Source organism: Channa argus, chromosome 9 (assembly GCF_033026475.1).
Source record: "Channa argus isolate prfri chromosome 9, Channa argus male v1.0, whole genome shotgun sequence".
NCBI classification, from domain to species: Eukaryota; Metazoa; Chordata; class Actinopteri; order Anabantiformes; family Channidae; genus Channa; species Channa argus.
Window position 1 is genome coordinate 13,990,618 of NC_090205.1, and position 14,989 is coordinate 14,005,606.

A 14,989-nucleotide genomic window follows, 5' to 3' on the forward strand; every position below is an offset into this window, starting at 1 on the left:
TCAGAGAATTAAATTAATTTCTTCCTAAATAGTATGTTTTGCAGTTTTCTATTTTTTTTGCAATTTAAAAATGATGCTGTGCAGAAAGAGGCAGAGTGTAGTGGGTGGAGTTTAGTGGAGGAGGGAAATGGAGTGGATTTTATTTATTACAACAGTAGCTTTAATGTGAAAAACACTGTAGAATCTTGTTGCATTGATGACTAATGTTACATTGCTGTTTCAGTGATGTGCTCCGTCTGGCCTGTGTTTTGGTGTTGCAGGTGATGAAGGCAGTGGTTCAGGCAGTGGTAGCGGCTGCACAGAGGTCTGCCCCACAGACATGGAAGATGCTACCACTGAAGCCCCAGTGGTGAAAGCCGACCGGAGCGGGCCCGTGGATGATTCTGCCCTACTCCATGCACCCTCCGTAGCCTTGCCAACCATGCTGGCCCTCTCAGCCCTGGCACTCCACCGACAATGGAGATAATGTTCGAGGAATGGGCTAAACATGGACTTTTTTTTTTTTTAAGCAGTTTTTGTATTCAGGCAGATTGGAGTTACAGTCAAGCAGACAGCATTCAGGCTGCCAGCCTCCAGGCTAGAGGAGTCTGCTCTGAATAAGTGAGCAGCCATGCATCATGATTTCCCACTTTCCCAAAGATCATGCGGTGCCATCCTAAGACTTGATATTTTATGGCATCACTTCATCATCTGACACTGATGTCGACCCGACTTAACAAACTCTGCCTCAGAGATTGAAAACAGTTTTTCTTGCACATATGGCAGGTATCAATGTAGGTCTTCATGTGGAAAAATATAACGCGCACTTTTTTTACTTTTTAGTGCATTTTTTGTGACAATGTGGTTATTTGATGCACCTAAAGAGACACATTAAGTTAATATATTTTAAGACAAATACAAAGGAAAACGATATAACTTTCATAAAATTCAGGAACGTGTGGTTTCCATCTAAAATTTTAATTGAATCTTTTGTCATTACTTAAGGTGCCAATTATTGATTTTTTGATGAAAAATGACTCAGTATTCATCAAAACTGTCAAAGTTTTATATTTGTTTTTAGAGCTTATGCAGCCACTTAATCACTTTGCTTCATGTTATGGTTTACTATCATTTCAACCATGACATAAGACAAGATTGTAGGTACTCTCCATCATGAGTTGGTCATGGGTCTGCTCTAATCACATCATGTTCAACAGCTGTCTTGTGCTGTGGTTCATTTTGTTAAAAGGGATAAAAATGAAATTTTCATGTACTCATTTGCATTGCAACACATTTATTTTTTGCAGTATGTTCTCATATCATGTTGGTTTGGCTTCAGAAGTAGACAACATGGACAGAAATATTATACAGAAGGTACCGCCAATCTACAGTAGTGTCATCATTGTGATACTGGTTCAGTGTTGTGGGGCTAGTGTCAATATGTAAAATCAACGCATTCATGTCAGAGTGGGCGGAACAAATTCTAATTGTCACTCATATATAAGGATTACTCATGTATTTCTGCTTTTCATCAGTAGGTTTAATCAGGTTATGCAAGGTTTCTAACATCGTATGGCATTAATGATCTGCACGCAAAGCCACTAAATAGAGATACACAAGTAAGCCAATTTTTTAATATTAAAACATATTTTTGTGAAAATATGAAGGAAGCATTAGACCCTAATTAAAAATCATGACATTTGCCTTGCGTAAATGGACATGCATGTTATAGTCACATCAAATCAATACAGAATCACCATCCCTGAACAAAAGTTTGTGCTGCTATAAACTTTATATTGATTTATATTGATTTGCAATAATCACGGCCGGTAAGTATTTCAACAAAAAAGTTCAATATGCTGAGCACTGTAGCAAAAAACCTAAAATACTGTCACACAATTATTACCACAGTTATGTAAAATGTGTGGGAATTATTAAGAGAAGACATAGAAAACAGCACACAGCGGTTAGTGAAAATGCAAAGAAAGGGTCCCTAAATTTATCTTTAAAGCTTGAATGGTTATGTCTGCAGCCCCGACAGGCTTGAAGCCGACCACAGTCACCTGTGAAATGAGAATCTGTGGGGACTGGACAGGGCTGAATGCTTCAGTGAAGCCCCTCAGTAGAGCGTACTTACAGAGAATGTGAGAGGCCTGGCACTGCTGAGGGGGGCGGACAAAACCAGCCTGTATGTACGTCCACTGTTCTCTGAGAGCCCATCAGCTCCATAACCATCAGGCCAGCTAAGCTTACATATCCACAGATTTAGCCTGTGTTATGCCCTTTGCAGTATATCAGTGAATGTTTAAGCTTTTCTATATTACATATTAAGTCTGTGTTTGAATTCAGCATTGCAAGAAAAAACTAACAAAATCTGTCATGTCATTTAAAAGGGATTCTTTATTACGACTATAAATCTTACAGGATGCCCTTTTTATGTTTTGTATCATTGAACTTTTAATGGTAATATTTTTGCAATAAAATATTAAAAATGGATGTCTGGTCAGAAAATTACCTAAAAAACAGAATAAGCAGGATAGAATATAACTCAGCATTTTTTCTTTTTTACAATCATAGCATTGCTGTATGAATTCAAACTCTAATGAGGTGAAATTTGTTTGGAGTTTGAATATAATTTCAAACTAAGAGGGGAAGAAGAACTAGATGAGCTAATATGCCTTACTGATTTCCAGTGCAATTATGAAGATTGCATTTGTGTTTTGTTACTGTTCTTGAGAATAAATATTTATTAAAACATTCCAATAAATTTGTATTTGTTGTGACTGTTACAGCGAAATTGCTAAAAGGCACATATTATGGAAGGAAATTGTTAAAAATTGGTCAGCAATTTGTTAAGCTGGCTAAAAATGTTCTATGTTAGAGTAATTATACAAAAAGTTTGATTGGTTTCACTTGAACCTTAATATTTTTTTCAGTGGATGTTACAAAATTTTATAATAAGCGTCCTTCATTTACAGGATTACTGTTTTCTTTTTGTTAGACGTACAGAATGTTGTAGATTGGCTTTTTCATCTCTACTACATTTGTAGGATTAATTCTGTTTTGGAGCAACAGGTGAAGTCTAGGCTTCCTCTGTGTACTTCCTATTTGTGAAGTCTGCTTTTATCAGAGGTTCAAAGCCTCTGTTCCTCCGCTGACGCAGGTAGAGCACAAAGATAAGGAGAAGCACCAGGAGACCAATGAGAACTCCCCCCAGAGTGGAGCCCAGCACAAACACATTTGGCCCTCCTTCTGCATCTGCAAAGATGAGTTACAGAGGGTGATTTCATTTTATTTTTTTCATTTTCTTGCATTGTGAAAACGTGTAAATGTCATTCAGTATGTTAGAACAGGGTGTTTTCAGTGCTTGCTCCATATACCAGAGGTTTGATGAGGCTGTGAACCAGCATGAGTGACTCAACATTACTCAGCTATGAACTCATACCTTTGACCTCAAACTTTCAACTTCAATTTTAAAGCCCTGAGAGGATGGTATGGTCTTAAGCCAAAGGTAAGCAAATATAAAAGCAAAATAGTTACACTATTATACACTGCCTTTCTGTTCTAATTTGTCAGCTTTCCTATAGCGTACATATTTTAAAATGGGACTATTGTTCCCAATTTAGAGGTTTCCATCACTCAGCAGTCTGTGCCAGAGACTTAAACAAAAAAAGAGGACTGGACAGAGTCAGGCTAGTTGTTTCCCAGTTTCTAATCTTTTTGGTAATCTACAAAGCTGCTGGCTGTAAATGTCTTTCTAACACACCCTTCCGAGACTAAAATGGCCTTTCTCACCTAACCCTTCACAAGAAAGTAAAATCATATTTCCCAAAATGTCAAACGATTCATTATTCTAAGTCTTGCTCACCATCCAGGGCAATGGCGTAGGAATAACCCAGCTGTTCAGAGGGAGCATAGATCTCCTCATTAGTGATCGGTGGGAAGAAAGGAACCATGTTGTAGTTCCTGTTGTGACCAATGGGGGCCATCTCATCGGGTAAGGTGGCGTTGGATGGTCCAAACCTCCTCATCCACTCGTCAAAAATGGCATCAGTGAAAGCATGGAGCACCTGTGAGGCAAACACCCAGAAGCACCATGGTGATTTCAATGAAACTGCGTCATTTTGGAGTCAATCATGAAATCGAATCTGACCAAAAAGATGGGGTCATTGGCTGCAGAGTGAGGAAGAGCACTGGTTCCATTGAGCAAGGTGTGGACGAGGTTGTGAAGGTTGTTGAAGGTTTGATCCAGCTCACCATCTGGTTTATCGTACCCTTCGAGAGCATTTCTGTGAGTGAAAAAGTAAAATATTTGTCAACCTGTTGTCAAATCCTCCTTATATTAAATTTAAAATGTGCAGTAAAGTTGTACCTAAAACTAAAGGAAGAGTTGGTGAAATATGGTGGGCTGTCAAAATCCCTGATTCCAAGACAGCTTCTCACATCGTTCATGGTAGGCAGAGACATATTACTTCTCCCCATCACCCCTCTCTGAATGAAACCCTCAACGGTGCCATTGCAAAGAGTCACCAGGCGATTGTAGTCGTCCAAGCTACAGGAGAATAAACAGGAGAATTTGTTTCGCTATAATCCAACTCGTAGTTACTGAGTTTCTTTCCCTTCCCTTCAACACTATGTACTGACCTGTTACACACAACCCCCCATCTGGAGAATCGGGACTGGCTGCTGATGAGGGAGGGGTTGTCTGGGCTTTGGCCACCCAGCAGAGAGTCAGTACACACATCACACTCACTCTGCCCTGTGGCAAAGTTCCAGTATGGGATTGCAAAGGTCTCATTACCAGTCAGCCTCTGCAAGAAAAAGACACTTTTTTTATTGATATTAGTTTCAAGAAAGGTGGATTTTGGTGAGCAATGTGATGTTTTGCCAATATAATGTCGCAGCCCCGACTGCTGTAGAAACTGTATCTTTTAGATCTTTGCATAATCTGCCCCATCATTCTCTTCCCTGAGCTTTGTGTCTGTCATCTTTTATCTGGCTAACTCAGTGAGAGTCTTTAGGATGTATAATGTGCCTTAAATCATGTATTACCAAATTCTTACAAATTGAAAACTGTACAATAACGGATGCATTTAACAATAAAATAATATATTTGTTATGGAGTAAATTTCGTGTTATTGAAGTTGTTTTTTGGAAAGAAGGTATCAGACACCATGTATTTAACAACAGCCTAAATGGACACATTTACAAATACTCTATACGACAGTAATACAAGTAACTCTTGCCAAAAAATAATAGAAGAACAACAACAACAGTAATAATATAATAAGATCATATTAAACATTACACATACCTGTAGCTCTCTCTCCAAGCTCAGGAGGTGATACCTGTGCCAGGTAATGAAAGCTGGGCCTTTGTGTGAGAAGTCAATGGCTCTGAATGGACGACCTGGACCTGCAGGGAAGTAAAGTGTTTGATTAACTCCTCTTTGTAATGATAACAGGGCAACAACAGTGTAAAAAAATAATAACTATTCATTCAGGTACGAGAAAACAAATGACATTAATGTTAAGGGGCACAGTCCAAAACTTTGATTTGTATATTTAATTTTTATGCAGAACTAGATGATTATAATATAGGTTGGAGTTTGGAACTGTTTCTTACCAAGAAGAGTGTCTCGGACTGAGTAGTAATGCTGCCAAACGAAGAAGTCATAGACGGAGACATTGGCAAACTGAGGATCGGTTCCATTTGGACCCAGGAGTCCCAGCCAGTGCTGAGTGGCAATAACGTAGTCTGGGTGGATGGTGGTCTTAGCCAGTTCCAACGCATTCAGGAACTCCTGCAGCTCTTCAGGGCTGAGGGCGTGAATGTTCTTACGCACCACTGGAGTTTTCCTCTGGTCACAATTTGGTCCAGTCCAGCCAAACTTACACTGACCACAGTTATAACCTGCAAAGTTACCTGCAACACAAAGGGTAAACGTCAAATCATGCTGATGTCGTTAATGTTTCTCCATATTTAATATGAACCATGTGGTATAATCTACCCGTTCTTTAGCTGCTCACTGACAAAGCACCATAATAAAACTGCCCGGCACTTACCGTTACATCTACAAGTCTGATTAAAGAATTTGGTCGGCCACCTCTCTCGGTCATCCACATTTCTCAGGCTGTACGGTCCTCCCCAGGGTTTGGTGTCGACCCGAACAGTAGAGCAGATTCCTCTCCCCGAAAGAACGCCGCACACATTGGCAGGGTCTGAGCCCAGAGCAGGGCAGCACTGCTTGGATAGGATCCCTTGCACTGTGCAGCACACTCGAGGAAATTGAGCCTCTGTCGGCTCAGACCACAGAAGTACACAAAAAACACCAAGAGCCAGCAACTTCAGCATGTTTTCTGGTGACAAATCAGTTTGTAGATCAACTTTCTGCAGTGAAAGAATTGGTTCCCCCAGAAGGGTGTGGAATCTGACTCTGCTACGGTTCCCCGCTGTGTATCTTCAAATTAAATTCAGCGATAGTTTTAACATCTGTGGAAACAACACTCAGAGCCAAATCATGTTGTGTTCCAGTCGGTTTCATGCACATTAAGAAAGTCTCTAATTTCTCCTTAAGCTTTTGTAGAACGGGGGAGGATTAAGTCGTGGGTCTTGTGATGATCACCTGACAGCGGAGCTGTGAGCTGGACTAACATGTGGGTGAACACCATGAAACTGCCCAAGGGGACTACTATAAACTGTTTGGCTACTTTGTACCAAAAGACAAACTTGTGTCTGATTTAGTGATCGGAAACCAAACACAGATTTAATATTTGCTTCAAACAGAGCAGACTATTGAGCCACCTCTGAAGACATGTCAAATACAAAATAAAATATTTTTTGATGAACAAAACATGTAGGAGTAATTCTGATGATTAAAGTTAAACAGAAACAAATCATACGTCTGACCAGCATCAGCCGTTGCTGGTAACTTACATTGACTATTTCATCACAACGGCACCAGCATTTTATTAGGCAGCAGGTGAAATTTTAGTTCTTGTGTTAGATGCAAAAAATAATGACTGAGCAAATTTGACAAGGTCCAAATTGTGATGGCTAAACTGGGTCAGAGTATCTCCAAAATGCCAGGTCTTCTATGGTGTTCCCATTGTTGTGGCAGATTCATTATATATCTAAAAAACAAACTTTTAAGCATGTCCCCTGAACTCAGTCTGCTGTGTAAACCTTGATTGTGGCATAGTCTCTGAGCCCAGCTAGAAGTTACAATTTTAGGACATGGATCTTTTGATGTTCTGTCCTAAGCTTCCTTTGCCATAAATCAAACGTTCCATGTTTCTGTTCATTATATTTTGTTTTATTAATGTGAATTTGCAAAGTAACTATCTTGAAATAATCAATTGATTGAAAAGGAATAGAAAATGCAATATTTGCCGCTGGATTATAGTGGATTAGAAGTATAAAGATGAAAAGTCTAGTGTGCCTCTTAATTGTACGTATGTTAGTAAAGTACTTGAGTTACTTTCCACTACTGCTTCTAGCTTTTGCCTCGAAACTGCAGTGAAACATTTAAAACTTAGTCTCCTGTGGTCCGTGCATCGTAATGCAACCAAAATAAAGTGACACCAGTTAAAACTGTCATGGCACACAGTCCTTTTAGTTGTGAAAAGCTGTAATGTAAAAACTAGTACTTTGTAGTAAATCAAACAAGCCAACAACACAATGAATCACACAGAAAGAATCAGAACCACCAAAATGACCTGAAGGCAGAAGAAGCCTCTTCCAATAATTCTTTAAATAAAACTGACTCAAACTGCGTCAAAGAGCACTTTCTTCAACTGGTGGATGATGTTGAGGGTATACGACTGGACTTCATGTGACCAATTATCTGATCCAACACTGACAGCAACACAGGCTTGAAAATTAATTTAAGGAGGCAGACATGTAGGACACACAGATTTTGTTTCTGTAGGTTTTAGATATGGCATAGGTTTTGCAGTCCTTAGCAAATGATAAGATAAATCATTGAACTAAAAAACAGCATTTCTTTTTTTTAACACTTAAACCTTAAAAGTAAAATCTACCACTAACCACACATTTGAGCATGAGGATACACTTGTGACGTAAAACAAATAATCACTGGCTTTGTGTTTATATCAAAAGTCTTTAAAAATTGGGCTACGATCTTATCATATGGACATGATTCACTTCTCTGCCCTGTAGAAATAAAGTTTGGTTTTGTTTACTCAGCTTTAGATGCAGGAACTCCACACCTTCAAAGACGGTTCATAATGCGTAAAACCCCCCTGTGCTCAGCTTTGTCTCTTTTCCTCACACACGATGCATTCCATGTGACTCCTAGCTGTTTAAATACATTTCTCTAAATGGATGGAAATGAAACAATAGAGCTTTGTTAAAGCAAAGTGTAAAGGATCTGAATCTAAACTTAAGACTATAAATATAAAACTGAAAAAAAATCAATACATTTTTTGCAAATCAATACGTTTTACTTTATCCATCATCAGATTCACTTTTTATGAAGGTGACTATAATCATGACTTAGAGTTTTAGAAAAAAAAAAAAAACAGCTTGCAAAACACCTTCAAACAGGTAAAGTATTTGATAAATAGGAATCTGCAGTTAGAGCAGACTTAAACATGGCTCCATGAGAAAACTCATGTGTGACCACTGAGTCCTTTGCACAACTGGCCCTTTGAGGTTCACCGCACACAAGAGGATTAGTGAGCTGAATTCATGGAAGTCAAATGGAATGTAGAAAATGATTTATCATATTTATTAAGTAAACAAGTCTGCAAGCGTGTTAGTGACAAAAAAAAAAAAAGCATGACAACCCAAAATGTAACACCTAATTTCATTGTTTATCATAGTCATGGCTTGTCAAATTAAGGAAAATATGATGATTGGCATCAAAGACAACTAATTCACTTCAAAGCAGTGTACAGAGTTAAATTAGGATGACGAGTTTAAAGCAAGATAAAATCAAACACTATAAAGTGAAAAATATATTTACTTTAACAAAGAGGAATCAAATTTAGGGTAATGAAAAATTAAACGTGCAAATGTGTGAACAGAGCATCTCCAGTATGAACTCACCCAGGTTCCTGTGATCAGATGTTTTCAGGTGTGCTACAGTCACAGTGTGTGTATGGAAACAGTCACTGAATAAAGCATTTACTTTTTCAATTAGAATATTTAACAATTAAATAATATTAGCTATTTGTAGCTACTATTCTTCTTCATGCATTTAAATAACATTAAGAAAATATATTAAATAAACATAAGGGGAGTTTATTCAACAGTTTTGACCACTAACGATTCTCTAGCACCTTTTATTGCATTTTTGTGATGCTGTAATATGTTGTAATATATTTTGTGATAAAATTGAAAATAGTAATGGAAAGAAACTACTAGTAATGCTGAGCTGCAACCATTGAACATGTAAAATGTGCCGTGGTACCAAAAAACAGCTGTAATGTCAATGTAATATAGAATTTTTATTGATTTTCTTTCGGATATTATTTGGAAAATTATTTGCATTCATTTTAACATCTACAGAATACGTCATTAAAAACAAATCGTTTATTCCCGGGAAACACAGGATGGTGCCAGAGAGCCATGGAGAAATAAGGAAGTACATATAATGGCATGTGAGGCATGACAGGAGTGTCAAAAATATTTTTAAAAACAGGATGGCAGAACTTGTTTATTTTAAAAATACACTATATGGGAGCTTCTGCCAAACAGTTTTAGAACAGTAAAAAGTCCAATTAGGGTTAGTGGCAATATCTATCTACTGTTATATAATAAGATTTATGAGCTTACATGGAAAATATAATATACAACACAAAGTAGAGGTGGTGGTAGGGAATTTTGATTTGCATATCACTTAGTAGTTGTAATCCATTTACTTTCATTGGTCTTTTTATATGGAGTTCCTCTTCTCAGGTTGAACGTAAGAATGTGCATAATAGTCCATTATGCATCTTTGAAGTAGGACAAATAAACCCATTTTACAGTCTTTCAAAGACACTCACAGATGAAGGAGATTATTCATTTATGAACTCATCTGGGTTTTAACATTTGGATAGAGAAATGCATCCATTTGCTTGACAGCATTGTGAATATTTCACTTAACACCTACCCCTCTGCATACATTTAGCAGGAATTTCTGTGGGCTATATAACAGAGGGCTTTGTAAATCTTTAATTGCAACTACTTTAGTTACATTTGCAGAGCTCAGTGTCATAGTAACTGGTGAAAAGAAACCAATTTAAGTCTTTTTGTTTGTATCGTGTAGTATTTTATTATTTGATACATAACCTGAGGACCCATTTGACAACCTCTGCTCGGCTTTTGAGATGTCTTTTCCATATTCATATTAGATTTTTAAAGCACTTGTAAAGTCTAAAGTATGTTTACACTTCAAATTCATGTAAACTCAATCTTAAAAATAATTACGGCCATTATACCATATATACATCTGCATGTGGGTCGATAATGAGAAAATAAATCATTATATCATAAAAAAAAAGGTAATAAAAACTATTCAGTTAATAGTTAAAACCTCAGAAAACCTCAGAATAAATTATTAACACTTTTATCATTTATATGACTATAATATGACTATTATATTGACTATTTCCATATTTATAAAACAATTCCTAATTCCTAATGTGTAGTCACATTTTAAAACATGTCAAGTTCTTATGAACTTTTCGCCATTCAAAACATTATCTGCTAAGCATTTTTAATTATAAGCTTCCTGACCTGTGCAGGGTTCCTCTCGCCATATGTCATCTAAGCTGGGCTGCAACCCCTCAGTGGTTACAGATAATGGATTGATTGATGGATGAATAAGCTTTCTATAGGAAAATACAGTACCACAATAGCCTTTCTAGTGTCTTAATTTTTATTTTCTGATGCAATAGCTCATTTAGTTTTAACTATGATGCTTTTTGTTTTTTTGTGTATTAGAAAACCACAAATCAGCCTTTAAAAAAGGCTGTGTAAATATTAGCAGCAGTTATGGTGTTTCTCTTGTGCTTGCAGTACTATGGCAGCAGAAACAAGTTTAACAGACAGGGTATATGCAGTATCTGTAGACAATAGCAGGGGGGCAGTGTTGGTGTTTCTGGTGGCCAACTGGAATGACTGGCCCCAACAGTTTGCATTTCCTTCAGGATGCTCTAGCAAATATGCCATGAAATAGTCTAGGATTGGACATCTTTGTACTTTAACTGTCACCATTTTAAATCTCAACCATGCCAAGCAGTGACTGACAGTATATACAGTGGACTAGGTGGTATGCAGTTATGTGAAATGAGTAGCCTGCATAGAGTTTTAATCCTCTTTAAGACTCCTATCCATCTCTAAATTATTATCTAGGGGCCACATACCCATGTGCACTAGTTTGTACTTGTATAACCCACTTTTCTAGCAAACTGATCAAATTACTCACTGGAAAATAAGATTAATAGTTATGCTTTGAAAAATGCTTGAGGTCAATTATTTTGGAGATTCCAGTGATATACTCATTACACTATAAAGCCAATTCAAGGACAAGCAGCATGAAAAACTGTGTCGAAGATTAATTGCCATTAAAGGTCAACACGCGTTCAAATTGATGAAGATGCTATTCATTTTCATCAGTATAAAGTGCAAAATATATGGGAAACCTATAATGCTCATTACATGCATTTAAATGGCTCTGTCCTAATTACTTATCAGTCTCTTGTACTATTAGAGATGGAAATTAGAAATACAAAACAGACCCTTGGGCATCATTTGCTTAGAATATATTAGTTTCCTGTTAAAACAGTGTTGGCATTTTAAGAAGGAAAACTTACAACCCTTGAAACTTTGGCAAACGTTACAATATTTTGAAGGTAAGCATCTCAGCTTTTATTACTTAATTTACCATTTCTGGAACTGTGCAACACTGAAAAAAACAACAACAAAAAAACAATTGTTTGTGAATATAACAAAGTGGTGTGATGTATTTTTGTTCAAATGCCTTCTAAAAAACAAAACTATACTGTTTATTTTGCTATGCCCCAATCAGAATATTGGCTAGACCCTTCAGTGATTCTTTCTTCAGTGATTCCCGCCCACCTCTCTGGCAGCTTACAGATTTACATTTGAGCATAATGCAAGCATTAGAGGAGGCACAAGGCAGCCCTGATAAGTTACAAAGTGCTCCAGGGGTAAACCTCGTAAGAGAGGGTTTGGAGTTATTTACAGTGTTAAAATCCTTCAAAAATTCATGTCTGGAGGATGAGATTGGTTTTGCAGTTGATGCTTTGCACACAAAGCAAACACAATGCATGCAGAGGGTGTTTAGCTGTAAATGACCAAATGACATTAATTCTAATTGACTGATCTCATCCCATGCTCAGGACCAGTGTGTATGATACTGCTCAGGACACAAGGGTCCTGTCAAGACACAATGTTACACACAAAGCAACAAAACAGAAACACTAAGAGTAGCTTAAGACACGAGGAACACAGAGGACTAAAAATGATTTTTAAATGCAATTTAATTTTCAATGAAGCAATACTTAAGTTGTATGGCATTTTCTATTCAAAGATGTGTTTTGATTGTGCAATTCTCATAATAAGAGTGCTCAAAAACTGCAAAGCCATTACAAAAGAGGTTAAAGGCAATGGAATTCCTCCTTATCAGAATTGCTTTCTGTACAGTTGTTCCATTTGAAATGCATTTAATTGCAAATAGAAAAGAAGAGAGAGAAAGCCAACAATGCGAGGGGCTGAAGCATTTTTCTCGTCTGCTTTGACTGAGCGTATTCAAATCTAAGCGGGCAGACAATGAAGGAAAGGAATCGTGCTCTGAATAGCCCCTCTCTCTCCTTTTCATTCCCAGGGCAATCCACAGCCTTCTTCCACTCTGCTGTTAGGGGCGGGTTTTCCACTCACAGCTCAAACTTCCTCACCACTGTAGAACAACATATCCACCTGATAACATGACAGTAGCACACATGCGGGCACCATTCATCGTGTAACTGCGAGAGACCTGTGTGGGAGTCTGGGGTCCTCTGTAAATACAGTCTATGGCAATAACATACGTGGAGTCCGGGTTGTGCGTTCACACAGCTCGGCTCATCCACTTGTTTGACGAGGATGCCGCTCTTTGCTTGCATCAAACTTTGCCAGGCCCTTCCTCTGACACCATGGCCAAGCCTTGACCCAGGATCTCTCTCCCCACTCGTTCCACTGAGGGGAGGAGTATCTGGGGATCACGGGGCACAAAGTGCTTGAAGCCTGTGCCTTTGTTGGGGCGTGCTGGGGGAGCACACCCCCAGCAGATATGCTGACAGTCTCATGGGAGCAAGAGAAGAAGTTGAAGCAAGAAAGTGCACCCTTCAAACTTTCCAGTGCAGTGCCAGGAATTCTATTTTTTCTCAACAAAGATTTATACATATTTATACAAGCCCAAATACTGATAGAAAGGTGGTAGAAAAAAATCTTGGAATTGCAGAGGTAAACTATATGTAAATGCCATAAAGTAATAGACTTGTAGTGCAAATCACACCATTTTATCTTTAATTTTGCTTTCGTACCCTCCCCACTCCCCCCCATCCTCTTTCCTCTGGCTTAAAGGTGCATCAGAGATATGCATTTAAGCATATTCAGAACACGGGGCGTGAAATTAAATGTGTGGCAGAGTGAGAAAAATATACAGACGCTGGAGATGCCTTAAAAATAGTCATTTATGCAGATGGAGAGGAGTGAAATCATTTGCAATGGGATGACCCTCTCTCCAAGCATTTCTCCCCTCACTGTTCTTCCCTAATCTTGCACTGTATCTTCATTTTTCATTGAACTCGCCAGTTTGCTGCTAAGCAGCCTTGTAGATAAGGCAAAGTGCTAAAAGGAGACGACAGAAGGAGCTCAGTGGGCCCGTTTCTATTGCACTTTCACCCAAGGCAATGGGCAGAATTTAACGGATTCCTTCCAACATATGTTTTTGCCAGATAAGTAAACAGTGTGTGTCGGAAATGAAAAAAAAGCATTTGCAATTTAATGACATTACAGCTCCCAGCTTAGCCCGCCGTGCTGCGAGGCGAGGAGCAGAGAAAGGGGAGAGCGGAAGAATGGAACCGGGTGTCATCAATGTTTTTTTCTTTTTCCTTGCAAGAAGCAGCACTGAATTCTTCTTATTCTTTTCAAAACCCTTCCCTTCTCCATCCCTTCCTGCTATTTTGTTCTCTTGCCCATAGTTTCCTTGCTTTTGTCAGAATGAAATTATCTATTATTTTATTCAGAAAACTTGCCATCCCCTGCCATTCTACCCTCTCTCTCCAACATCTGATTCCATCAGATTTTCTGAGCTAAACCACATCTACCCTGGTCATGGTGCTCTCTCGCTCGCTCTCGCTCTCTCTCTCTCTCTCTCTCTCTCTCTCTCTCCCCCCCTTCTCCACCCTCTCCTTTTGTCTGGCTTCATCAAAGTGCAATAGATGCTTGGCACAATAAAGAAGAGCAAGCCTCCATGTTGTCATAACGTTCAGACCTAATATGAGGACCAATAGTAGGTGATGAGCTGGAGGAAGAATCACCTCAAAGTCTATATTTCAGTGTCAGCAAACAATCCATCTGACCTATGCGAAACTCAGTGATTTTCTTCTTTTCTCCCTGGCGGCTGTCAGGCAGCTGCCTTATTATAGAAGGCTAATTGTGCAGGAAAGCAGATTATGAGAGTGGCAGGATGTACTCCTTGACCATGTGCTAATGTGATGACAAGTTTGGGGACCCTCTAAGCAAAAGGCGTCGCACGCCAGGGCACTTTTGGCACTGGCTATAATCTGCCTTTGGTATTAACTCAGCAAACCGGCTTGTTTGAGTATGGATCAATCGCTCGCTCATTATTTTTACAAGAAAGCTTTATATTCAAGGCGCTTTCCTGGTGTTGATCTCTCATTAACCATGCTATGTAAATGCAGTGGCAATCCCTGTGTAAGGGATATGTCACCCGAGGGCCCAGGCTTGCAGAAGCATGTTAAGGAGCAGGGGC

The 14,989-nt window shown here is 38.6% G+C and overlaps 2 protein-coding genes across 3 annotated transcripts in view; one reads left to right on the forward strand and one right to left on the reverse strand.

Annotated features, from left to right (window-relative positions):
* The window catches only part of LOC137133344 (glypican-6-like), a 73,367-nt gene extending 72,590 nt beyond the window's left edge, over nt 1–777 (forward strand). For both annotated transcript variants that reach the window (XM_067516867.1, XM_067516868.1), the window contains one exon: nt 261–777. In XM_067516867.1, coding sequence (XP_067372968.1) covers nt 261–466 — 206 coding nt within the window. In that variant the 3' untranslated portion in view covers nt 467–777. The remainder of the gene's footprint in view (nt 1–260) is intronic.
* A 485-nt stretch (nt 778–1,262) lies between these two features.
* On the reverse strand, nt 1,263–10,245 carry dct (dopachrome tautomerase). Its single transcript, XM_067516869.1, has 8 exons — nt 6,045–10,245; nt 5,605–5,904; nt 5,294–5,394; nt 4,624–4,790; nt 4,352–4,531; nt 4,133–4,268; nt 3,848–4,049; nt 1,263–3,237 (listed from the first exon to the last, which is right to left on the reverse strand). Exons 1-8 carry the CDS (start codon nt 6,331–6,333, stop codon nt 3,062–3,064), a joined length of 1,551 nt encoding a protein of 516 aa, XP_067372970.1. The 5' UTR covers nt 6,334–10,245; the 3' UTR covers nt 1,263–3,061.
* Nucleotides 10,246–14,989: the final 4,744 nt, after the last annotated feature.